This window comes from Pelophylax lessonae, assembly GCF_965119305.1.
Source record: "Pelophylax lessonae genome assembly, chromosome: 8".
In the NCBI taxonomy this organism is placed as follows: domain Eukaryota; kingdom Metazoa; phylum Chordata; class Amphibia; order Anura; family Ranidae; genus Pelophylax; species Pelophylax lessonae.
The window spans coordinates 10,921,601-10,949,475 of NC_138775.1; the positions used below are offsets into that span (position 1 = coordinate 10,921,601).

Genomic DNA, 27,875 nt, shown 5'->3' on the forward strand with positions numbered 1-27,875 from the left:
ATCCGACGTTAGTACAGTGATCTACCCTGCTGTTTTATTGTATTCAGACAGGGATCCGGCCCCCCACCCCCCGTTAGAACACTCCAAGTTAGCGATCTCAACTGATTGCTGCTCAGCGCTGATCGGGAGCCGGCCATTTGGACCAGCTGCCATACACAAACGTCGGCCATTTTTTATTGAACCGGCTGATGTCGCCCGACATTCGGTCGTGTGTACTAAGCTTAACCACTTGCTGACCGCGGCAAAGTGGCTCGTTGATCACCGCCGCTCTTCCCCGATCGTCGGGGATCGAGTGAGGAAATCCACCCGCTTGTGTAAACAAAGCAGGCGGATCTCCTATGTGACAGCCAGGGACAGATTACAGGATTCAGCATAGCTGAACCTGTGATCTGTGTCTGTGTCACACAATCCCCTCCCCCCACACACGTCAGTAAGCATGAGGCATACATTTAACCCCTTGATCACCAATAAAGTTAACCCCTTCCCTGCCAGTGTCATTATTACAGTAACAGTGCATATTTATAGCACTGATTACTGTAGTAATGTCACTGGTACCCCCAAAAGTGTAAAAAATGTCAGTTGGGGTCCGATCTGTCCGCCGTAATGTTGCAGTCCAGCAAAAAAAAATTGCAGATCGCGGGCATTACTAGTAAAAAAAAAAAATAAACAATAAAAATGACCCGTAGTTAGTAAACGTAATAACTTTTGCGCAAACCAACCAAAATACGCTTATTGTGATTTTTTTTATACCAAAAATATGTAGCAGAAAACAAATTGGCCTAAAATGTTAAAAAATTTAGATTTTTAAATTTTTTTTGGGAATGTTATATATCAGAATGTAAAAAATATTGTTTTTTTTTTCAAAAATTAAAAATCGCACAGGTGATCAAATACCACCAAAAGAAAGCTCTATTTGTGGGGAAAAAAGGACATAATTTTAATTTGGGTACAGCATCACACGACCACGCAATAGTCCGTTAAAATAACGCAGTTCCTAATCGCAAAATATAGCCTTGTCATGAATGGGGTAAAATCTTCCGGTCTTAAAGCGGTTAAAAATATGCTCATTGAGAATTTTTTGGCCAAAGACATGTAGCTAAATACATTTTGGCCGAAATATATGACAAACATTGAATATATTGGATATTTTTTAACTGTCAAAGTGGAAAATTTAAATTTTTTTGCAAAATTTTCGCTCTTTTTTTATTAATATCGCAAAAACTGAAAAGCGCAGAGGTGATCAAATACCACCAAAAGAAAGCTCTGTTTGTAGGAAAAAAAGGACGTAAATTTCGTTTGGGTACGGTGTTGCATGACCGCGCAATTTTCAGTTAAAGTCGCGCAGTGCCAAGTTGCAAAAAGTGGCCTGGACGTAAAGCAGGAAAATCCTCCGGTGGTAAAGTGGTTAAGAATTGAGGTTTGAAGCCAAAGGGTAGTCACACCAAATACGGATTTGATTAAGATTTTCCCCCTGTTCATTCACTTAGCATTTTGTAAATTAATTAAAAAAAAAAAATGAAAATATATATTTTTGAAAGCATTCTTACTTTTAGGCTCTAATCACACCCTGGGCGTTCTGCAGCGACAGCAGCAGACACCCGTTGTTTTTAGCTTTTTTGTTTTTGCTTTTTACTTGAGCATTTTTGAAGCAACACCATCGGATTTAAATGGGCCTCCCTCCGCTCCAAAAAACACTCAAAAAGAAGCTCATGTACCAAATCTTGGCACAGAGATCTTTGCCGCGATTTTACTGCAATTTGTCGTTTTACAATCGTCCCACTTTGGGGTGCGATTCCGCCCGCAATCCAGAATGCCCAGGTGTGATTGGAGCCTTGAAACATTTCTTCACACCTGCCTAAAACTTTTGCACAGTACTGTATATTTTTGCTGCAGGCACTGTGGAGAAATTCAACTTCACAGTTCACAACAGAACCAATGAAATCTCTGTCATTAGGACAAAAAAGTGATGGGAAATCCAAACTTTTACAGTTGTTATCAGAACAAGAGGCAAAGATAAATCTGACAATGTGGTCACCTGTTCTGGTAACGAGTGGAGTGCAGAATGCCCCCCAATTTCTCTCACTTCCTGTTGCGTCTCCTTTTCCTGTACATTAACATGTTGCTTTTTTGTTCTCTCTTTGTAGGTCCTTCCAAGCTCAATCTCCAGTCTTTCTCAATGGCAATCCTCTTCGTCTTCTCCTGGGTCCTATTGGGTCTCCTTACTTTAGTAGTTGATGTGCAGTCATCTAACATGGACACACACAAGCCCACTGTACGTCCCATGTTCAGTGGTCACCCCTTCATGGTGGCATGGAATGCGCCCACTCAGAACTGTAAGCTCCGTTACAATGTGTCTCTTGACCTTGGACTTTTTAACATAAACTCAACACCTACTGAGGGTGTTGTGGACCAGAATCTCACCCTCTTCTACAAGATGCGTTTGGGGCTCTACCCTTTCTATGACGAGTACAATGTTTCCGTCAATGGAGGTGTGCCCCAAAATGCAAGTCTGCAGGCTCACCTGGACCAGATGTTGGTCAGCATTAACAAATACATGCCGTCAGTTCATAAAAAAGGGCTGGGTGTCATTGACTGGGAGGAATGGCGACCCATTTGGGTACGAAACTGGAAGTGGATGGACATATACAGGCAAGCTTCACGGGAGCTGGTGGCTTCTGATTATCTTAAATGGATGGACGAAGAGGTGAACATGGAAGCTCATCATCAATTTGATAGTTCCGCCCGCAGGTTTTTTGTAGAAACCCTGCGATACGCAAAAAAGCTCCGACCCCGCCAGCTCTGGGGGTATTACCTGTTACCGGACTGCTTCAACTATGACTACTTGACTAACTGGAATAATTATACTGGAAAGTGTCCCAATGTGGAGATGGCACGTAATGACCAAACATGGTGGCTGTGGAAGGAGAGTACTGCCCTTTATCCATCCATCTACCTAGACTTTGCTGTTCGGTCTTCTGTAAATGGACGCAAATTTGTCCACTATCGGGTAAAAGAGGCCCTGAGGATGGCATCACAACACAGAAAGTACTCTCTGCCTGTTTTCGTGTACGCAAGGCCCACCTACAAGGAAAACAATGACGTTCTTTCCCAGGTAAAACCACAATGTACACCAGCAGAAATGTTCCTCCTTCTCTGCCAATAGTGAACACCACCTACACAAAGAGCGGGTTGGTATAATAAGGGTTAAGTCGAGCAAACCTATGGGGAGTCCGACGACCTACTCAACCTAGTCTTTTTTTCCCCAGGAATAAAGAGCTAGAAAGAACACCATGAGGTGAGGATAGTAACAGCGATGGACAATGTATATTGGAACCGGCACTAGTAATCTTGTGATCGTTGTTACCCCATAACACAGCCATTCTCAACCAGGGTTCAGTAGAACCCAAGGGTTCCTCCAGAGGTCAATAGGGGGCTCCTTGAGCTGTAGGTGATTGACCTTCCATTTGATAATGCCAGCATACTGTAATTCCATCATGACACTGATTATCTTTTTAGCTCTCTAAAAAGGAGGCATTCTGACCATCAATGTAAGAGTTCTTCTTCCCACTGACCACCAATGTAAGGAGCATTCTTCCCACTGACCACCAATGTAAGGAGCAATCTTCCCACTGACCTCCAATGTAAGGAGCATTCTTCCCATTGACCACCAATGTAAGGAGCATTCCTCCCACTGACCCCCAATGTAAGGAGCATTCTTCCCACTGATCACCAATGTAAGGAGCATTCTTCCCACTAATCACCAATGTAAGGAGGTATTCTTTCTACTGGCCACCAATGTACAGTAAGAAGCATTCTTCCCAATGATAACGAATGTAATTGGCAATCTTCCCATTGGCCACCATTGTAGAGAGTGCTTTTCCCTCTGATTACCAATGTAAGGGAAGCATTCTTCCCATTGACCACCAATGTAAGGAGCATTTTTCACATTACCACCAATGTAAGCAACATTCTTCCCACTGCCCACCAATGCAAGGAGCATTTTTCCCACTGACCCCAATGTAAGGAGCATTCTTCCCACTGACCACCAATGTAAGGGGAATTCTTCCCACTGACCACCAATTTAAGGGATATTCTTCCCACTGACCACCAATGTAAGGGGAATTCTTCCCACTGACCACCAATTTAAGGGATATTCTTCCCACTGACCACCAATGTAAGGAGCATTCTTCCCACTGACCACCAATGTAAGGGACATTCTTCCCACTGACTATCAATGTAAGGGACATTCTTCCCACTGACCACCAATGTAAGGAGCATTCTTCCCACTGACCTCCAATGTAAGGAGCATTCTTCCCACTGACCACCAATGTAAGGAGCGTTCTTCCCACTGACCACCAATGTAAGGAACATTCTTCCCACTGACCACCAATGTAAGGAACATTCTTCCCACTGACCACCAATGTAAGGAACATTCTTCCCACTGACCACCAATGTAAGGAACATTCTTCCCACTGACCACCAATGTAAGGAGCGTTCTTCCCAATTTTTGTTTATTAAAAGTCTTGCAATCAATAATCATAAAATCAATATACATAAATAAATATATATATACATATTTACATGAAAAGGGAAAAAAAAAATACATAGCAAGTTCTGCTCTCAAAAAAAGAATGGCTTTACAGCAAAAACAAAACTTACATCATAAAACACATCATTATCGGGAAAAATAATCTTAATAAGACTCACACCACCACACCAGACATCAAACCTGCGAGGTCAAGAAACAAAAACCACTCCCATTATGCATGCAGCCCTTCTTCAAAAATGAAGATATTAACTAACAAAAGCTAAGGGTGTGAAAGAAATAGCATAGGAAAAAAGCTTTTCACCCAGAGATGGACAGTTCACCAAAAGCAGGTCTGATATTCCTCCACGCCCTTATCCAGACCGCTCGAGGCTCCCTGCCCTTCTCAAGACCCCGAATCTTCCCAACCTCACCCAGAATATCGTACACCACCACCTCGACAGGGAGGACTTTCTTCCGCAGGGTAATCTGGCACCGTGCATTCCACGTGAAGTAACGGACAACTATACTAACTAGAAAAAGTGTATCCAAATCAAAATCCCAGCGAGTCGGGAATGCCCCGTACACCCACTCCGCATAACTCATGCGATAGAGAAAGGGGATGCCTAGAGCCCTCCCCACCCTTTTATACACCTCTATGTTAAAGGGACACTGGAGCAAAAAGTGGTCCATAGACTCCACTTTACCAACACACTCCGCTCTAGGACAATCCCGATCATCCACAGGGCGATGCTTCAGGTTCCCTCTCACATAGAGCCTTCCATGGAAAGCGAGCCAGGCTTGATCCCTAAACTTCAAAGGGATTCTTCCTAAGTTAATTAAACGCAACCCCTCCCTCATTACGGGGCCTGGGCAATCCCTTAAGGTCAGCGACACACTGAAAGCAGAGCCCAAAATCCTCTTCTCCAGAAGCTTTCTGGGGAGGGACTTGATATCCCCCACTGTAACCTGCCACTGCCTAAGTATTTTCAGACACGGGGCAACATAAGCCGGAAGCTTGCCATGTGGGACTCTCAGACTTTTCACTGGCCTGCCATCTTCCCAGCATCGCAGAAAAGGCCTAAACCAAGATTGAAAAATACCCACCCATCCCGGCGGGGTCTCTGCTAACATATTACCAAGATTATACTTTAAAAAAAGCAGAGAAAAGAAAACTATAGGGTTGACCATTCCTAGACCACCTTCCCGCCTGGACAGGTAAGTTACATTGCGTTTGATCAGGTTCAGCCTATTTCCCCATAACAGTTGGAAAAAGCAGCTGTACACCCTTGCATAGAGAGATTCCGGCAAGATACAGACAAAGCTGACATATAAAAAGATTGGGATCAGGTAAGTTTTAATCAAGTCAACCCTTTCCCTCAAGGAAAAAGTTTCCATTTCTTCCAGCTTGCCACCTTGGCATTGGCATTCAACAACCTGCTTTCCCAATTTCGATGACCATAGTCACCAGGACCAAATTTGATGCCCAACACTTTAATTTCCTGCTGGGGCTCTGGGAAGGCATCCGGAAGTTCGAAGCTTTCACCCTCCTCACCCATCCAGAAAACTTCACTCTTTTCATGATTGATTTTAGAGCCAGAAGCCTCAGTGTACTGCTCTATCACAGAGACCACCTCCTGCGCCTCCTCCATCCCAGAGATAATAACAGACACATCATCGGCATAGGCCACGACCTTCAAAGGCGGCACACCAGCAATGCCCAAAGGCACCCCACACAACGATCCACTCTCTAACCTTCTTATGAAGGGGTCGATTGCGAATACATATAGCAGGGGGCTCAAAGGACACCCCTGGCGCACCCCAGAGCCAACCTCAAAAGGCCGTCCAACCCAACCATTAACAAGTGGGAAGCTCTCAGCCCCTTTATATAATGTTTTCAGCCAATCAATAAACCTCCCCTGCAGGCCGTATCTACCAAGTAGCAAATACAGGTACTCATGATTGACTCGATCAAAAGCCTTCGCCTGATCCAATGCCAGCAAGTACTTTCTCCATCCAGCAGCCCTGCATCGCTCCAAAGCCTCCCGGACAGCTAAAATTGCTGAAAAGGTACTTCTGCCCTGGACCGAGCAGTGCTGATGATTGGACAACAAATCGCCTGCTACTGACGACAAGCGCCAAAAAAGAATCTTCGCCAAGATCTTTCTATCAACATTGAGAAGACTGATGGGGCGCCAGTTCTCAATTATTGAGGGGTCTTTACCTTTTGACAGAAGAATCACAGCGGATTGCCTCATGGAGGGAGGGAGAGAACCCTCATCTAAACAGCTGTTATAAACCTCCGCTAAAAAGGGAGCCAGAATGGACTTAAAACACTTGTAAAATTCAGCTGTCAACCCATCTGGCCCAGGCGACTTTTTGGTAGCCAGCTTCTCTATAGCACGAACTACCTCATCCGCTGAAATTGGTTCTGTCAAATCCATCAAAGGCAATGTATCATTTCCCAATCCTGGAGTAGAATCCAGAAAGCTTTCCATCCTGTCCCGACTAAGGTCCTTTCTTCCTAGAAGGTCTGCGTAATATGACCTGAAGATCTCCAGGATCCCTGATCTGGACTTCACCAGGGAACCCGTACTATCCCTCAGACCTATGACCGTCTTAACTGCTATGCCTTGCTTACAGTTCTGGTAAGGATCAGGCGAGTGATATTTCCCATAATCTCTCTCCAGAACCAAGGAGGCATGCCGGTCGTATTGACACTTCCTAAGAAGAAGCTTTACCTCCGAGATCTCCCCTGGATCTCCTCCATACGAGACAAGACGATCAAGCTTCCTCCGCAAATGCTGGTAGGCAATATACATACCAAGCTGCTTCTTCTTACTTATGGCCTTGAAAAGTCCAATCGCCCTTTGTTTCACAAGCTCCCACCACTCTGACTTACTGCTGCAAAAGTCCAGAATAGAAACCTGTGCCTGAAAAAAATCCTCAAAGGATTGTCTTACCTCTACATCTTCCAGGAGAGCCGAATTCAGTTTCCAGGTACCCCTTCCCCTGGGTGGAGTGTTCGAGGCATTCAGAGTCACAGACAGCATACAGTGGTCAGAGAACTCCACCGCCCTCAACTCAGGAGCCGAGAAAGCAGAGTTCTCCTTTAAAAAAAACCTATCTATCCTACTCTGACTATTCCCTCTCTGAAATGTGAATCCCGTGCTGCCAGGGCAGTGCTTAATGTGCACATCTACCAGGCCTGCTTGTCTAACCATATCTCTAAGAAAAACGCTATCATAACCCAGCCTGTCTATGGAGACCCCCCTGTCTTCAGGCCTAATTATGGTGTTAAAGTCACCTCCAAAGACAACCTGCTGGGATGTAAAAAGGAAGGGCTTGATCTTTGTGAAGAGGCATTTCCTGTCCCATTTTGACTGCGGTCCATAGATATTGATGAGGCGCAGGTCCTGCCCCCTAACAGAGACGTCTAAGACCATGCATCTCCCCATTTCTACCTCAATTATCCGCCGGCACGTTACCATATCGGTTTTAAAAAGAACCGCAACTCCGCTGCAAGGCTCAGCCGCAAGAGACCAAAAGGAGGGACCACATCTCCACTCCCTTTTTGCTAGATGGACATCGGCCAAAGTATTGAGCCAGGTCTCTTGCAAAAATAAAATCTCAGCATCAAACTCACTGAGCAAAAATAAGGCAATATCACGAGCTCTTGCAGATTTCACGCTGGCGACATTAATGGTCGCCACCTTTATCAGAGCGGGCACTGCCATCAGGATGATTGGGGTAGTCGTTTCTTAACCTCCACCACACTCTCATCACCCGAAACAGCTTTCTTTACACTATGTGACTCCCCCTCATCCATAGATGATAAAGAAGTGGATAAATTGGATACTAACTCCTCCCCTGATAAAACTGAAAATGTGTTGCCAAGAGGAACCCCTCCTGGCTCTAACTGTAAGGAGGAAACGACCGCTTTACTGGTTTTCCTCTTTTTCTTTTTCTTCCTCCTTGTCCTCTCCCACCCCTCCTCATCCGAATCCTCCACAACAGAGGGTGAGACATGGGACATGGACACCCCTCCCTCAACCCCATCGACCCCACCACCATCCAGCACCCCTGCACCCTCTTGGCCGCGTTTGCGGTGTCGAGAGACAGGGACTGGAGGTGGAGTAGGCCGAGGGGGAAGATCCACTATACCCGCCCCCCCAGCAGCTTCCGCTAGTCTGGAGGATCTACGCACAGTAGATGTAGGAACAACAGGAGGGACAGACTCAGGGACCACATCACTAGGGGAAACAAAATCTGACACAATAGACACAGGAAGGACAGACTCAGGGACCACCTCACTAGGGGAAACAGAATCTGACACAACAGACACAGGAGGGGCAACAACAATTTCCTCTCTAACTTCAGCTGCTTCATCTTCTTTATCAAGCCTCTGCAGCTCAGTCTCCAATCCTGGCAAGTTATGCAGTGCCTCTGGGCACTGGCTATATGGATGACCCAGCTGCTGGCACAAATTGCACCGAATCTGGGTGCATTCTCTGGCCAAATGGCCTAAATCCTGGCACAGTGAGCACTTCTTGTGGGTGCAGGACGATGCAAAGTGGCCTTTATCACCACATTTATTACATACCTTAGGCTGACCTTGGTAGAAAATGGTCAGCCTATCCCTACCCAGAAAGGCTGAGCAGGGAAGGTGCTGAACTACATCGCCCAGCACCCCCAATTTTAGTGACACTGTCCAGGCCCCTGTCCATATCCCATGCTCATCAAGGACCTTCCGCAGTGGAGTGAGGACCTCGCCATATCGACGTAGCCATACTAATAAATCAGCCTCTGGTATGGATTCGTTACGCACCAAGATGGTCACCGACTTTATCAGAGGCTGTCTTGAAATCACCTTTGGCACCAAACCACTCCACTGCTGAAGGCCCTTGCACCTCCTAAATCTCTCCCAAAAGAGATCCAAACTCTCAGGTTTCACAAACGACAAATCAAATTCATAACTTCCCACCGGGCAAATCAAAGCAAAAATGTCACAGGCTTTAAACCCCATTTCCAAGACCAACTCGGCCACTCTCCCCCTTACTGGCGGCGTTCCATCGCCCTCCCACCGCAACTGAACCACATTCCTCCTCCTATACCCACTAACCAACCCCCCAACAAACCTCCTTGAATTGCGATTACTAACCAAATCCCCACCACCCACCCTGGTGCGACTCCCCAAAGCTGAAGCATAGCTTCCAACATTCCTCCCAGCAGAAAATCCATCAGTTTGTTTTGAAACATCCGACACAGACATAACAGATAACGATTGTACAGATCCGGGATTGATCTGTACAATCGATAAATCTTTCCTCTGCTGAGCAGGGGGAGAAATGTCATTTCTATTTTTCCCAGCAATATTATCCCCTTCACCACCACCCACCACATTCATTGCTTTATGATTATTGTCATTTTTAATACTTGCTGGGATATTTGTTGTCTTCACAGCAGAATCCATAGTTGGTGCTGCACTGGTAAGAGTTTCAGCTGTCATCTTCTCTTCCACTGGGACAGGGTTTTCAGCTGTGGAAATGGAATTCAGTTCTAGCACAGCAGCAGGTAAAACACTGCAGGTAACTTCCATGGCTGCTTCCATTCCAAAAACAGCAGCATGCTGATCCCCTCCCCCACCAGCAATCAGCCCTGAAACACTGGGAAGCTCTGGTGAAAGTGAAACAGACTCCTTGGAGCTGGCAGCCATTTTGCTTTCAGAGGGACTACTGGTCTCAGCCAGACCAGCAAAATCCATGTCTGGGGTGTCAGATGCAGGTCCATCCACATTCACCTGATGGTCCGGGGATTTCACGGTCAGGGATTTTCCCTGCATGTCTGTACTGGTTGTGTTCACAGCAGAATCTCCAATAGGTAGCTGTAGGCAAAGCTCCTTCTCACCTGGGACACCATCCACAACAGCAGGTGGGGCAGACATGTTGGATGGCAGCATGGTATACTGGGATTTCTCCACCAGTACTGGCTTTGCTGGTTTGTATCTCCTCTGCCCATCCACAGGGATTTCTGATGGATCATCAGTGAATGCAAACTTATCTGCTCTCAGGGGGGACTCCATCTCCTGGATAAATGTCAGGGATCCATGCCCACTCTCAACCCCCTGGCTGGTTGCCGCTGGCGATTCCCAGTTCTGGCATGGGGGGAGAGGTGCAGAGGCAGATGGAACAAACAAAGATAAAATTCCCAGTTCAATTTGCCAACCAGTCTGCTTACCAACCAAATTGGCCTGTCTAACAGTTTGCGTCAATACAGGGGTTTAGTTAGCACACATTTGCAAACGCATGTGAAAGCTGCAGGGCCACGTCAAGGCTCCCTGTTACCTGCAGTCCTAACTCTAATGAATTTTAAAGAGTCTCCACAGTGGGAGCACATGCAAGCTAATGGATAGATAGGGGGCAGGTGAGCCTGGAGGTGGCCCATCCCTCCTGAAAGGTAATTGGGGGCATAATGGAAGCCCAGCTGAGCTTCCATTATGCCCCCAATTACCTTTCAGGAGGGATGGGCCACCTCCAGGCTCACCTGCCCCCTATCTATCCATTAGCTTGCATGTGCTCCCACTGTGGAGACTCTTTAAAATTCATTAGAGTTAGGACTGCAGGTAACAGGGAGCCTTGACGTGGCCCTGCAGCTTTCACATGCGTTTGCAAATGTGTGCTAACTAAACCCCTGTATTGACGCAAACTGTTAGACAGGCCAATTTGGTTGGTAAGCAGACTGGTTGGCAAATTGAACTGGGAATTTTATCTTTGTTTGTTTCATGTGCGTTGCCCTTCCATGTGTTCTTTGCTATGAAGGCCAGTTATAGGTGGGGGCAGAGGCCATTTTCTTTGTTGCAGAGGCAGATGGAGCCTGGTCATCCATTAACTGAGGCTGCTGATCCACAGAACTTGCTGATGCTTGGCTGGCAAATCTCCTCTCATTATCAAATTTTTCTTTAAACACTCCGCTTCTATCTTTCAACTTTTCCAGTAATAAAGATTGTTTCTTTACCTTATCTTCCAATTCCTGTAGCTCAGGCTTAATGGCTGTGCGATTTTTACTCCAGGCCTGGAAATACTTGGTTTTGAAGGATTTATGTTCAGCCTTCAAAACTTTAAGTTTTTCTTCCGCTCTCCCAATCGCCCTAAAACGATTGATAATCTTCTGGCTGAAGACATCCGCATTCTCACCAGGGCCTGGACCCACAGACAGGTCCTCCACCTCCTCCTCACTAGGCCCCGTGTCATCAGGGGGATCCCTCCCAGGGCCTCCCCCAGGATCAGGCATTGTTCCTGGGCCAAGCTAGCAAGCAAGGCCCAGGCTTGAAAAGGGCTGGATCTCACAGAGAGCTCTTTGGGTGTGTCCTCCTCCCTCTTCCCACTGACCACCAATGTAAGGAACATTCTTCCCACTGACCACCAATGTAAGGAACATTCTTCCCACTGACCACCAATGTAAGGAGCGTTCTTCCCACTGACCACCAATGTAAGGAACATTCTTCCCACTGACCACCAATGTAAGGAGCATTCTTCCCACTGACCACCAATGTAAGGAACATTCTTCCCACTGATCACCAATGTAAGGAACATTCTTCCCACTGACCACCAATGTAAGGAACATTCTTCCCACTGATCACCAATGTAAGGAGCGTTCTTCCCACTGACCACCAATGTAAGGGACATTCTTCCCACTGACCTCCAATGTAAGGAACATTCTTCCCAATTTTTGTTTATTAAAAGTCTTGCAATCAATAATCATAAAATCAATATACATAAATAAATATATACATATTTACATGAAAAGGGAAAAAAAATACATAGCAAGTTCTGCTCTCAAATAAAGAATGGCTTTACAGCAAAAACAAAACTCACATCATGAAACACATCATTACCGGGAAAAATAATCTTAATAAGACTCACACCACCACACCAGACATCAAACCTGCGAGGTCAAGAAACAAAAACCACTCCCATTATGCATGCAGCCCTTCTTCAAAAATGAAGATATTAACTAACAAAAGCTAAGGGCGTGAAAGAAATAGCATAGGAAAAAAGCTTTTCACCCAGAGATGGACAGTTCACCAAAAGCAGGTCTGATATTCCTCCACGCCCTTATCCAGACCGCTCGAGGCTCCCTGCCCTTCTCAAGATCCCGAATCTTCCCAACCTCACCCAGAATATCGTACACCACCACCTCGACAGGAAGGACTTTCTTCCGCAGGGTAATCTGGCACCGTGCATTCCACGTGAAGTAACGGACAACTATACTAACTAGAAAAAGTGTATCCAAATCAAAATCCCAGAGAGTCAGGAATGCCCCGTACACCCACTCCGCATAACTCATGCGATAGAGAAAGGGGATGCCTAGAGCCCTCCCCACCCTTTTATACACCTCTATGTTAAAGGGACACTGGAGCAAACAGTGGTCCATAGACTCCACTTTACCAACACACTCCGCTCTAGGACAATCCCGATCATCCACAGGGCGATGCTTCAGGTTCCCTCTCACATAGAGCCTTCCATGGAAAGCGAGCCAGGCTTGATCCCTAAACTTCAAAGGGATTCTTCCTAAGTTAATTAAACGCAACCCCTCCCTCATTACGGGGCCTGGGCAATCCCTTAAGGTCAGCGACACACTGAAAGCAGAGCCCAAAATCCTCTTCTCCAGAAGCTTTCTGGGGAGGGACTTGATATCCCCCACTGTCACCTGCCACTGCCTAAGTATTTTCAGACACGGGGCAACATAAGCCGGAAGCTTGCCATGTCGGACTCTCAGACTTTTCACTGGCCCGCCATCTTCCCAGCATCGCAGAAAAGGCCTAAACCAAGATTGAAAAATACCCACCCATCCCGGCGGGGTCTCTGCTAACATATTACCAAGATTATACTTTAAAAAGAGCAGAGAAAAGAAAACTATAGGGTTGACCATTCCTAGACCACCCTCCCGCCTGGACAGGTAAGTTACATTGCGTTTGATCAGGTTCAGCCTATTTCCCCATAACAGTTGGAAAAAGCAGCTGTACACCCTTGCATAGAGAGATTCCGGCAAGATACAGACAAAGCTGACATATAAAAAGATTGGGATCAGGTAAGTTTTAATCAAGTCAACCCTTTCCCTCAAGGAAAGTTTCCATTTCTTCCAGCTTGCCACCTTGGCATTGGCATTCAACAACCTGCTTTCCCAATTTCGATGACCATAGTCACCAGGACCAAATTTGATGCCCAACACTTTAATTTCCTGCTGGGGCTCTGGGAAGGCATCCGGAAGTTCGAAGCTTTCACCCTCCTCACCCATCCAGAAAACTTCACTCTTTTCATGATTGATTTTAGAGCCAGAAGCCTCAGTGTACTGCTCTATCACAGAGACCACCTCCTGCGCCTCCTCCATCCCAGAGATAATAACAGACACATCATCGGCATAGGCCACGACCTTCAAAGGCGGCACACCAGCAATGCCCAAAGGCACCCCACACAACGATCCACTCTCTAACCTTCTTATGAAGGGATCGATTGCGAATACATATAGCAGGGGGCTCAAAGGACACCCCTGGCGCACCCCAGAGCCAACCTCAAAAGGCCGTCCAACCCAACCATTAACAAGTGGGAAGCTCTCAGCCCCTTTATATAATGTTTTCAGCCAATCAATAAACCTCCCCTGCAGGCCGTATCTACCAAGTAGCAAATACAGGTACTCATGATTGACTCGATCAAAAGCCTTCGCCTGATCCAATGCCAGCAAGTACTTTCTCCATCCAGCAGCCCTGCATCGCTCCAAAGCCTCCCGGACAGCTAAAATTGCTGAAAAGGTACTTCTGCCCTGGACCGAGCAGTGCTGATGATTGGACAACAAATCGCCTGCTACTGACGACAAGCGCCAAAAAAGAATCTTCGCCAAGATCTTTCTATCAACATTGAGAAGACTGATGGGGCGCCAGTTCTCAATTATTGAGGGGTCTTTACCTTTTGACAGAAGAATCACAGCGGATTGCCTCATGGAGGGAGGGAGAGAACCCTCATCTAAACAGCTGTTATAAACCTCCGTTAAAAAGGGAGCCAGAATGGACTTAAAACACTTGTAAAATTCAGCTGTCAACCCATCTGGCCCAGGCGACTTTTTGGTAGCCAGCTTCTCTATAGCACGAACTACCTCATCCGCTGAAATTGGTTCTGTCAAATCCATCAAAGGCAATGTATCATTTCCCAATCCTGGAGTAGAATCCAGAAAGCTTTCCATCCTGTCCCGACTAAGGTCCTTTCTTCCCAGAAGGTCTGCGTAATATGACCTGAAGATCTCCAGGATCCCTGATCTGGACTTCACCAGGGAACCCGTACTATCCCTCAGACCTATGACCGTCTTAACTGCTATGCCTTGCTTACAGTTCTGGTAAGGATCAGGCGAGTGATATTTCCCATAATCTCTCTCCAGAACCAAGGAGGCATGCCGGTCGTATTGACACTTCCTAAGAAGAAGCTTTACCTCCGAGATCTCCCCTGGATCTCCTCCATACGAGACAAGACGATCAAGCTTCCTCCGCAAATGCTGGTAGGCAATATACATACCAAGCTGCTTCTTCTTACTTATGGCCTTGAAAAGTCCAATCGCCCTTTGTTTCACAAGCTCCCACCACTCTGACTTACTGCTGCAAAAGTCCAGAATAGAAACCTGTGCCTGAAAAAAATCCTCAAAGGATTGTCTTACCTCTTCATCTTCCAGGAGAGCCGAATTCAGTTTCCAGGTACCCCTTCCCCTGGGTGGAGTGTCCGAGGCATTCAGAGTCACAGACAGCATACAGTGGTCAGAGAACTCCACTGCCCTCAACTCAGGAGCCGAGAAAGCAGAGTTCTCCTTTAAAAAAAACCTATCTATCCTACTCTGACTATTCCCTCTCTGAAACGTGAATCCCGTGCTGCCAGGGCAGTGCTTAATGTGCACATCTACCAGGCCTGCTTGTCTAACCATATCTCTAAGAAAAACGCTATCATAACCCAGCCTGTCTATGGAGACCCTCCTGTCTTCAGGCCTAATTACGGTGTTAAAGTCACCTCCAAAGACAACCTGCTGGGATGTAAAAAGGAAGGGCTTGATCTTTGTGAAGAGGCATTTCCTGTCCCATTTTGACTGCGGTCCATAGATATTGATCAGGCGCAGGTCCTGCCCCCTAACAGAGACGTCTAAGACCATGCATCTCCCCATTTCTACCTCAATTATCCGCCGGCACGTTACCATATCGGTTTTAAAAAGAACCGCAACTCCGCTGCAAGGCTCAGCCGCAAGAGACCAAAAGGAGGGACCGCATCTCCACTCCCTTTTTGCTAGATGGACATCGGCCAAAGTATTGAGCCAGGTCTCTTGCAAAAATAAAATCTCAGCATCAAACTCACTGAGCAAAAATAAGGCAATATCACGAGCTCTTGCAGATTTCACGCTGGCGACATTAATGGTCGCCACCTTTATCAGAGCGGGCACTGCCATCAGGATGATTGGGGTAGTCGTTTCTTAACCTCCACCACACTCTCATCACCCGAAACAGCTCTCTTTACACTATGTGACTCCCCCTCATCCATAGATGATAAAGTAGATAAATCGGATACTAACTCCTCCCCTGATAAAACCGAAAATGTGTTGCCAAGAGGAACCCCTCCTGGCTCTAACTGTAAGGAAGAAATGACCGCCTTACTGGTCTTCCTCTTCTTCTTTTTCTTCCTCTTTGTCCTCTCCCACCCCTCATCATCCGAATCCTCCACAACAGAGGGTGAGACATGGGACATGGACACCCCTCCCTCAACCCCATCGACCCCACCACCATCCAGCACCCCTGCACCCTCTTGGCCGCGTTTGCGGTGTCGAGAGACAGGGACTGGAGGTGGAGTAGGCCGAGGGGGAAGATCCACTATACCCGCCCCCCCAGCAGCTTCCGCTAGTCTGGAGGATCTACGCACAGTAGATGTAGGAACAACAGGAGGGACAGACTCAGGGACCACATCACTAGGGGAAACAGAATCTGACACAACAGACACAGACTCAGGGACCACATCACTAGGGGAAACAGAATCTGACACAACAGACACAGACTCAGGGACCACATCACTAGGGGAAACAGAATCTGACACAACAGACACAGGAGGGGCAACAACAATTTCCTCTCTAACTTCAGCTGCTTCATCTTCTTTATCAAGCCTCTGCAGCTCAGTCTCCAATCCTGGCAAGTTATGCAGTGCCTCTGGGCACTGGCTATATGGATGACCCAGCTGCTGGCACAAATTGCACCGAATCTGGGTGCATTCTCTGGCCAAATGGCCTAAATCCTGGCACAGTGAGCACTTCTTGTGGGTGCAGGACGATGCAAAGTGGCCTTTATCACCACATTTATTGCACACCTTAGGCTGACCTTGGTAGAAAATGGTCAGCCTATCCCTACCCAGAAAGGCTGAGCAGGGAAGGTGCTGAACTACATCGCCCAGCACCCCCAATTTTAGTGACACTGTCCAGGCCCCTGTCCATATCCCATGCTCATCAAGGACCTTCCGCAGTGGAGTGAGGACCTCGCCATATCGGCGTAGCCATACTAATAAATCAGCCTCTGGTATGGATTCGTTACGCACCAAAATGGTCACTGATTTTATCAGAGGCTGTCTTGAAATCACTTTTGGCACCAAACCACTCCACTGCTGAAGGCCCTTGCACCTCCTAAATCTCTCCCAGAAGAGATCCAAACTTTCAGGTTTTACAAACGACAAATCAAATTCATAACTCCCCACCGGGCAAATTAAAGCAAAAATATCACAAGCTTTAAACCCCATTTCCAAAATCAACTCAGCCACCCTCCCCCTTACTGGCGGAGTTCCATCCCCCACCCATCTCAACTGTACCACATTCCTCCTCCTATACCCACCAAACCTCCCTGAATTTTGACTAATAACAGAATTCCCACCACCCACCCTGGTGTGACTCCCCAAAGCTGAAGCATAGCTTCCAACATTCCTCCCAGCAGAAAATCCATCAGTTTTTTTTAAATTATCTGACACACACTTAGCAGATAACGATTGCACAGATTCGGGATTGATCTGTGCAATCGAATCTTTCCTCTGCTGAGCAGGAGGAGAAATGTCATTTTTATTTTTCCCAGCATTACTAACCCCTTCACCACCACCCACCACATTCATTGCTTTAACATTAATGTCATTTTTTATACTTGCTGGGATATTTATTATTGCTGTTGTCTTCACAGCAGAATCCATAGTTGGTGCTGCACTGGTAAGAACTCCAGCTGTCATCTTCTCTTCCACTAGGACAGGGTTTTCAGCTGTGGAAATAGCATTCTGTTTTAACACAGCAGCAGGTAAAGCATTGCAGGATATTTCCATTGCTACTTCCATTCCACTTCCAGAACTATGTTGATCCCCTCCCCCATCAGCAATCAGCACTGGAAGACTGGGAGGCTCAGGTGAACATGAAGCAGGCTCTTTGGAGCTGGCAGCCATTTTGCTTGCCGTGGGACTACTGGTCTCAGCCAGACCAGCAAAATCCATGCCTGGGGTGTTTAATGCAGGTCCATCCACATTCGTCTGATGGTCCGGGGCTTGCATGTCTGCACTCGGTTTCTCCACAGCGGTAACTCCAATAGGTAGCTGTATGCAGAGCTCTTTCTCACCTGGGACACCATCCACTACAGCAGATGGGGCAGACATGTTGGATGGCAGCATGGTGTACTGGGATTTCTCCACCATTACTGGCTTTGCTGGCCTGTATCTCCTCTGCCCATCCTCAGGGATTTCTGATGGATCATCAGAAAATACAAACCTGTCTGCTTTCAGGGGTGACTCCATCTGCTGGATGAATGTCAGGGATCCATGTCCACTCTCAACCCCCTGGCTGGTTGCCGCTGGTGATTCCCAGTTCTGGCATGGGGGGAGAGGTGCAGAGGCAGATGGAGCCTGGTCATCCATTAACTGAGGCTGCTGATCCACAGAACTTGCTGATGCTTGGCTGGTAAATCGCCTCTCATTGTCAAATTTTTCTTTAAATGCTCCACTTCTGTCTTTCAGCCTTTCCAATAATAAAGTTTGTTCCTTTACCCTTTCTTCCAATTCCTGTAACTCAGGCTTCATGGCTGTGCGATTTTTACTCCAGGCCTGGAAATACTTGGTTTTGAAGGATTTGTGTTCAGCCTTCAAAACTTTAAGTTTTTCTTCCGCTCTCCCAATCGCCCTAAAACGATTGATAATCTTCTGGCTGAAGACATCCGCATTCTCACCAGGGCCTGGACCCACAGACAGGTCCTCCACCTCCTCCTCACTAGGCCCCGTGTCATCAGGGGGATCCCTCCCAGGGCCTCCCCCAGGATCAGGCATTGTTCCTGGGCCAAGCTAGCAAGCAAGGCCCAGGCTTGAAAAGGGCTGGATCTCACAGAGAGCTCTTTGGGTGTGTCCTCCTCCCTCTTCCCACTGACCACCAATGTAAGGAACATTCTTCCCACTGACCACCAATGTAAGGAACATTCTTCCCACTGACCACCAATGTAAGGAGCGTTCTTCCCACTGACCACCAATGTAAGGAACATTCTTCCCACTGACCACCAATGTAAGGAGCATTCTTCCCACTGACCACCAATGTAAGGAACATTCTTCCCACTGATCACCAATGTAAGGAACATTCTTCCCACTGACCACCAATGTAAGGAACATTCTTCCCACTGATCACCAATGTAAGGAGCGTTCTTCCCACTGACCACCAATGTAAGGGACATTCTTCCCACTGACCTCCAATGTAAGGAACATTCTTCCCACTGACCACCAATGTAAGGGACATTCTTCCCACTGACCACCAATGTAAGGGACATTCTTCCCACTGACCACCAATGTGAGGGGCATTCTTCCCACTGACCACCAATGTAAGAAGCATTATTCCCACTGACCTCCAATGTAAGGGGCATTCTTCCCACTACCTGCCAATGTAAGGGGCATTCTTCCCACTGACCACCAATGTAAGAAGCATTCTTCCCACTGACCTCCAATGTAAGGGACATTCTTCTCACTACCTGCCAATGTAAGGAGCATTCTTCCCACTGACCACCAATGTAAGGAGCATTCTTCCCACTGACGACCCTTATAATGGTCATTTTCCCTATTGACTCCTGATGAATTAGTTTTAGTAAGGGTTACCTGACACCTGAAATTCATTTTAGGGATCCCTCTGGGCTAAAAAAGGTAAGAAAGGCTGCCATAACAGGAAGTGCCTCGACAAGTATCTTCATGGCAAAGACCACCAGGGACTTCTTTAATGAAGGCTGCAGATATATAAAAAAAAAAAAAAATATTGATTATTACTTTTGAAATGAACACAGTAAAGCTTCTTTGATATTTTAATTATTGGGTGTACATCTAATCCAACTCTCCAGGATCTACCAAACAGTAAAGGCTTGTTTACACTTGCTTCAAAATGACACGCTCTCTGATTACCATTAGGGATGATCGAACGGTTCGGGTCGACCATCGGTTCGACCCGAACATTGACTGTTTGAGGTTCGGCCGAATTTATAACTTTTTGCTGAAAAAGTTCGGAATTCGGCAACCAGAACCGACCAAAATGCAATGGGCCAGGAAATGGGCTTTAAAAGCCTGTGATTGGACCAGAACCATTAGTAAAAGCCAATTGAGGGGGCAGGAGAATGCTAGGAATGTGATTGGAGTGACTAGGGGGTCCCTAGGCCAATCATTAGTGAATACGCCCCCCAGTATATAACATAGCCCCCGCCAAATTCCTAGCATTGTAATACAGGGACATGGGAGAGGCTTAGTCATTATACTTATTTTGAGTATTTATTTTTAAAGGGCAAATGGCAGTATTTATTTTTAAAGTGCTTGTGCTGTGTAATTTGCCCCCCCCCCCTCCCCCGTATCACCTAGAAATACCTGGCTGATCCTGCCTGGCTATGTCCTCCCCTCTGTAAACGGACAACGGTATATCATGGCTGCTGAGCCCTGACACGGTGGTCAGTTTACGTGCCTCCGTCATCTGCAGCTCACCTGTCCTCCTCTGTCCTCTCTCTCCCCTCCCTCCCTGCCTGTCTGCTCCTGTATCAGTGCCCCCCTGCTGCTGTAGTTTAATTTAAAGTTTCATATCCTGTCTACAGTCTGTTTAATAATCCTGTGTGCCCCTGTGTCTGTGTTTTATAGAAATAAGCCATTCTTTCCAAGTTTTCAGAGCGCCAATTGCCGCTCACGTGACCCGCCGCCTCTCCCCTCCTCTTCCCCTCCCAACTGACGACACCAAGGAATCCTCGGCCCCACCCACTGCAAGCAGCTGTCAGGCGGGAAGAGATGAGAGCCGACAGGTCACGTGAGCGGTGCACAGCGCTCTGAAAACTGGTAAAGAACACCTTATTTTTTTAAAACACATACACAGACAAAGAGGCACAGAGGATTAATAAACAGACCAGACAGGATGGTATAAAGTGGCTTAACAACCACTTTAAAGGGTAAGTTGAGATTCCAGAGGGGGGCATTTGCCCCCCCCCCCCTTGCCCCTACCTGTGGACGCCCATGTATATACCAGCATTTCTTTGGACAAATGACCAGTTCCACCACATCCTGGGGAGGGGCTGAAATGTTCCTATGTGATCTATTAGGTTTAGGATATCAATATTCTAATCAATGATTTTATATCTTCTACCTTTAGATGGATCTCATCTCTACCGTTGGAGAGAGTGCGGCGCAGGGAGCGGCTGGGGTCATATTTTGGGGTGATATAGGATATGCCAAGAACAAGGTGAGTGTATGAAGATCCACATTTTGTGTTCTCGAGTTCTGTGCCTGGGCAAAGCCATTCATCGCTTTCCTGTACTTAAAGCGGAGTTCCACCCAAAAGTGGAACTTCCGTTTTAGGTAGTAATAACCCCCTGACATGCCACATTTGGCATGTAATTTTTTTTTGGGGGGGGGGGAGCGGGTACCTAGTTTTGACAGGTACCCGCTCCCACTTCCGCTCAGAGCGCCGCGGCGCCCTGAATGGAAGTTCTCCTCTCCCCCTCCCTCCCTGCAATCTTCTGGGACATGTCAGAGGTCCCAGAAGATGGCCGGCCAATCAAGACGCGCAGCGCAACTCGTTTGCGGCTTCACAGCCGGGTGCCCACACCAGTGATGCCGGCGCCGCCGAGACCAGAAGGAAGAGGATCGAGGCTTCGGGCGGGCGCATCACTGGACCGTGGGACAGGTAAGTGAAAAGGCTGGAACTCCGCTTTAATTTTGTTACTTAACCACTTAAGCCCCGGAAGATTTTACCCCCTTCCTGACCAGGGGGTATTTTGCGATTCGGCGCTGCGTGACTTTAACGGACAATTGCGCGGTCGTGCAACGCTGTACCTAAACGAATTTGACGTCCTTTTTTTTCCCACAAACAGAGCTTTCTTTTGGTGGTATTTGATCACCTGTGCGATTCTTTGATCATGCGCTATAAACAAAAAAAGAGCGACAATTTTGCAAAAATAACAATATTTTTCACATTTTTTTATATGAAATTCCCCCCCAAAAAAATGAAAAAATCGAATTTTTTCTTTTAATTTTTAGCCAATTTGTTTTCTGCTACCTATGTTTGGTAAAAAAAATCACAATAAATGTATTTTGATTGGTTTGCGCAAAAGTTATTGCGTTTACTAACTAAGGGAAAGATTTTTGTCATATTTTTTTTTTTTAACGCGTAATGGCGGGGATCTGCGATTTTTTTTGCGGTACTGCGACATTGCGGCGGACAGATCGGACCCTTGACTGACATTTTTGACACTTTTGGGGTTACCAGTGACATTACTGCAGTAATCAATGCTATACATATGCACTGTTACTGTAAAAATGACAGTAACAGGGGTTAACTTTATTGGAGAGGGAGGGGTTAAGTGTGTCCCTAGGGGTGTGTTTCTAACTGTCATTGGATGTGGCTAGTGGTGTAACAGCACAGATCAACGGTCCTACATAGCAGGACCGAGTGATCAGTGCTTTTACACAGGGGAGAGTGACAGGCGGTTGTGTTTACACAAGCCGCCTGCCTTTCTCCCTCTCTACCCGACGATCGCAAGTGACCGGCAGACATCGGGTCCACCGGTCACACGCGCCGGCTTCGTCGGGTACGAGCGAGGCCGGGAGCGCGCCTTCGGCGGCGTGCGCTCGCCCCCTATTCGCTCCCAGGCTAGTGACGTACCGGTGCGTCACTTTGCCTGGGAGGGGCTGACCGCCGCCGTATATAGTCGGGCGGCGGTCGGCAAGTGGTTAAAGGAAACCTATCATGACAGACATTATTAGACTTCCATTTATGATTCCCTCCAGCTGTTTTTTTTTTTTTTGCTGCCACCATAAACATGGATACCTGTCACCTTTCCAAGCCACTTTCATTTAAGTATAACTGAAAAAAAAATTCCCCTCTGGGTGATCTCTGTACATTGCAAGGATTATACCAAACTTTGTTGCAGATTCCTAATTTTTGTTATTCTGAAAAAATCACCATTTGTTCCTCAGTGCCACTGTTCTGAGTGAGTCTAATGGGAGTGGTTTCATAATTGTCAATCAGCTGTGCAGCTGCAGGGCGCTAATGAGGAAATCTACTGGGCCTGCATCCCTTTAGGCGTGTTCCTATTGGGAGTATCTCACCAAAAATGACATTTATGTTGCAGGGGATGCCAGAAATCTGACTTGTATCTTTGTGCAGACTTCTGTGAAAATCAGAGAGCCAATCACACAAGCAGGAAATTATGTTTCTGGTGGGGGAGGGGGTTCTGTACACATTCTGTGTACAGTACATCTCCAGGTCGCCATATTGCATTGCATTTTCACAAAATTATAGCGGCTGTAGATTGAAAAGGAAAACCACTTCTGGACCGGAAGATTTTCCCGCTTAACCACTTGCCGACCGCCGCACGACTATTTACTGCGGCAGGCAGCCGCTCCTGGGCAACGCAACGTAGACCTACGTCGCTCGCCCACGAGTCTGTAGGGGATGAGCATGCTCCCGCCCACCGATCGTTCCCTGCCTTCCCAGCATGTGTGACCGGCGGCTCCGATGACCACCGGCCGCTCGCGATCTTCCACAGGAGAGGGAGAAGGACGGACGGCTGATGTAAACACAGCCGTCCGTCATTCTCCCTGATGTAAGCACAGAGGCTATGCGATCCTGCTATGTAGGATCGTATGTCTCTGTGGTTACATCACAAGCCACGCCCCATAACAGTTAGAATCACGCCCCTAGGGACACATTTAACCCCTTGATCACCAATAAAGTTAACCCCTTCCCTACCAGTGTCATTTTGACAGTAACAGTGCATATTTATAGCACTGATTACTGTAGTAATGTCACTGGTCCCCCCAAAAGTGTCAAAAATGTCAGTTAGGGGTCCGATCTGTCCGCCGCAATTGTCGCAGTCCCGCAAAAATAATCGCAGATCGCCGCCATTACTAGTAAAAAAAAACCAATAAAAATTACATAAATCTTTCCCATAGTTAGTAAACGCAATAACTTTTGCGCAAACCAATCAAAATACACTTATTGTGATTTTTTTTACAAAAATATGTAACAGAAAACAAATTGGCCTAAAATGTTAAAAAAGTTTGATTTCTTTTGGTGGTATTTGATCCCCTGTGCGATTTTTATTTTGTGCGCTATAAACAAAAAAAGAGCGACAATTCTGAAAAAAATATATATATTTTTTTCACTTTCTGCTATAAAACATTCCCCAAAATAATAAATTTAAAAATCAAAATGTTTTAACATTTTAGGCCAATTTGTTTTCTGCTACATATTTTTGGTAAAAAAAAATGCAATAAGCGTATTTTGGTTGGTTTGCGCAAAAGTTATCGCGCCTACTAACTATGGGAAAGATTTACTGTATGTCATTTTTATTGTTTTTTTTTTTTTTTTACTAGTAATGGCGGCGATCTGCGATTTTTTTTCCTGGACTGCGACATTGCGGCGGACAGATCGGACCCCTAACTGACATTTTTGACACTTTTGGGGGGACCAGTGACATTACTACAGTAATCAGTGCTAAAAATATGCACTGTTAGGCTCCATGTACACGGGACGTTGTTAAAAGTCCCTTTGAATGCTGGAATTTTTAGGATGTTTGAAACGTCCGTTCGGTCGCGTTTGTACCCGCGTTTAGCGGCGTTTGCGGGCGTTTGCGTTTAGAAGCGTTCCCAGTGGTCAAAAAAATGATTCCCCTTTAAAATGGAAAAACGCGAACGCTAAACGCGGGTCATCGCGTTCAGACGCGTTCGGATGCGTTTGTGCGTTTGAAACGCCGGGAAACACACGTTCGAATGCAAATAATTGCGTTCTAAAAAAAGTCCCTGAACGCAACTGCCTGCAAATGACTGTAAACGACCCGGTGTACATGGACAGATAAGATAAAATGTAGATGGGTTCAGGGGCTTCTGAAAAAAACGCCCAACTGCTCCTAAACGACCATTTCCAGCGTCCCGTGTACATGGACCCTACCTGTAATAATGACAATGGCAGGGAAGGGGTTAACACAGTAAGTGATCAAGGGGTTAAATGTGTACCTAGGGGCGTGTATCTAACTGTGGGGGGGCGTGGCTTATGAAATGACCATAGAGACATGTGATTCTATATAGAAGGATCACAGGCGCTCTGTGATCATTCCAGGGAGAAGAACAGTCAACTGTGTTTACAACAGCTGACCGCTCTTCTCTCTCAGCGGGGAGCGATTGCGGGTTTCAGGCGGCAATCAGAGCTGCCTGCCCCGTGCTTCGGCATCCCCGCTACCGGTGTCGCGCACTCGCCCCCTAGCTGCAGGTGCGCGGCCGACGTATAACTACATCGGTTCGCACAGGAGGGCTGCCTTGCCGCAGTATAACTGGTTAATAACATTAATATAGTGGGGGTAGTGGCGCGCTTTAGAGACAAAGTACTCGGTGTATAAATGTGATAAAAATCAAAAAACGCAGTTTTAATGTTAGTGTTGGGTATAATTGAAGAATCTACATCTACTTAAGTCTTGTAGATCAAAATAAATAATTGAAGAAAGTGCTGGGTGCTTCAGTGTTAAATGTCAATCAATAAATAAATATGCAGTTTCTTTTATGATACAAATAAAGTTGTGCTGAAAAAAGTGCTTAGTGCTTCCTGGAATTCATCTATTACATGAAAAATCAATAAAACGTATATCTAATAAATATCAAAGTGCACTGGTGTATATAAAACCTTCAAATAAAAAAATTCATATCAAGGTGCCATATTGTTGTGACATACACATAATCGTGCTTATCAAAAGTGCTGCGTGTTTCCTAAAATCACCGTATTAAAACCACAACCAGTGATCCCAATAAATATGGATAAATGTTCATATAATTTTGAAAGTTGTATCAGAACAAGTCCAAGATTTCACAATTGGGTTGCAATCCTCTCTCTTATTGGGGATGTTCTTAATATGGGTATAGTGATCTGTATTTCCTTCACCTTGTGTGTCACCTCTAGGTGTACAAAACTCTCACCTTATTAACAAGAGAAATGCACCTGTGGTATATTTCCAGGATCTCTGGAATATATGGTTGACACTGCTCTCCTTAAACGGTTTCCACCTTCAATCCGGGTATCCAGCGCGGTTTCTAGACAGGTCGGGATCTCCTGGAGTCTTATCCCCTAGTAACCTTTTGGTCTGTTTTCCTCGCACTATCCTCCCTTTTTGTCTCACAAAGAAAGGGATTTAGTTCACTTGGAATCGGCATAAACAGAGATACAAAACGCTGTGGAGATTGAGTTCCGTCCGCTACGTCACTTCCGGGTATAGGGCTCCTCCTACGCGTTACGTCACGAGGTCACGTGACTTCCTCAGGGAGTCAAAATAACATTTAATCACAATATGATTTGTGTCGTAAATGTATACGCTATATTATTTTTTCTTTATTTGCTATTTTGTCCCCCCCCCGAAAGTGGAGTTACCCTTTAAACCAATTATGCAGCCAGTGAAAGTGAAAGACCTGGTGTGCATGTTTTTTCTGGATCATTGAGACTGAAAATGCTGCCTCAGTAGGCAATAGACCCAGAGAGGCGTAGATAAGGGGGGGTCAGGGGGGACTGAATCCTCCTTTCTCCCAGAGCAGAGTTACTGACTGTCCATTACAGAGAGAGACTGGAACAAGCTCCAGTATAGACAGTTTCCAATCTGCCCACCTATGCACTTCGGATGTGTAGTTCTGATATCAGCTGATTTATGATCGGTTGAGTTGGGAACACTGGCAGTCTGTGTCATGCTGCCGCTGTTTCCACCTCCCTCCAGGCTGCTTCATAGTAAATCTCTCCTCCGGGCGCAGTAAATCCTGCCTGCTACTGTGCGGGACTCTTTGTCTTTGTGACATGGAGAACATGGGTGAGCCTCACTAAAATGTGTCAAAACAGGTGTTAAGGCTAATAAATAACCACTTCAACACCGGACACTTTCACCCCCCTTCCTGCCCAGGCCAATTTTCAGCTTTCAGCTCTGTCGCACTTTGAATGACAATTGAGCGATAATGCAACACTGTATGACCATATGACATTTTTAGCATTTTTTTCAGAGCTTTCTTTTGGTGGCTTTTATTCACCGCTGTTTTTTAAAAATATTTTTGCAAAATAAAAAAAATAAAGGCCCAAAATTTTGCAGATTTCTTTTCTGTTTCTGTTAGAACATTTTGCAAATAAATAATATTTCTTCATAAATTTAGGCCAAAAGGTATTCAGCTACATTTCTTTGGCGAATATAACCCAAGTCAGTGTATATTATTTAGTCTGTAGAGAGTCCACAAATTATGGGATATACACTATATTATCAAAAGTATTGGGACGCCTGCCTTTACACACACATGAACTTTAACGGCATCCCAGTCTTAGTCCGTAGGGTTCAATATTGAGTTGGCCCACCCTTTGCAGCTATAACAGCTTCAGCGCTTCTGGGATGGCTGTCCACAAGGTTTAGGAGTGTCTATGGGAATGTTTGACCATTCTTACAGAAGAACATTTGTGAGGTCAGGCCTGGCTTGCAGTCTGTAATTCATCCCAAAGGTGTTCTATCGGGTTGAGGTCAGGACTCAAGTCAAGTTCCTCCACCCCAAACTCGCTCATCCATGTCTTTATGGACCTTGCTTATTGCACTGCTCCAAATCATTTGGTGGAGGGGGGATTATGGTGTGGGGGTTGTTTTTCAGGGGTTCAGCTTGGCCTCTTAGTTCCAGTGAAGGGAACTCTTAAGGCGTCAGCATACCAAGACATTTTGGACAATTTCACGCTCCCAACTTTGTGGGAAGAGTTTGGGGATGGCCCCTTCCTGTTCCAACATGACTGTGCACCACTGCACAAAACAAGGTCCATA

At 46.2% G+C, this 27,875-nt stretch overlaps 1 protein-coding gene across 1 annotated transcript in view; it reads left to right on the forward strand.

Annotated features, from left to right (window-relative positions):
- The first annotated feature begins 2,149 nt into the window (after positions 1-2,149).
- Positions 2,150-27,875, forward strand: part of LOC309562115 (uncharacterized protein) — a 64,934-nt gene continuing 39,208 nt past the window's right edge. Inside the window, exons 1-2 of the mRNA XM_082266246.1 lie at positions 2,150-3,112; positions 21,206-21,295. Coding sequence (XP_082122372.1) covers positions 2,177-3,112; positions 21,206-21,295 — 1,026 coding nt within the window. The 5' untranslated portion in view covers positions 2,150-2,176. The remainder of the gene's footprint in view (positions 3,113-21,205; positions 21,296-27,875) is intronic.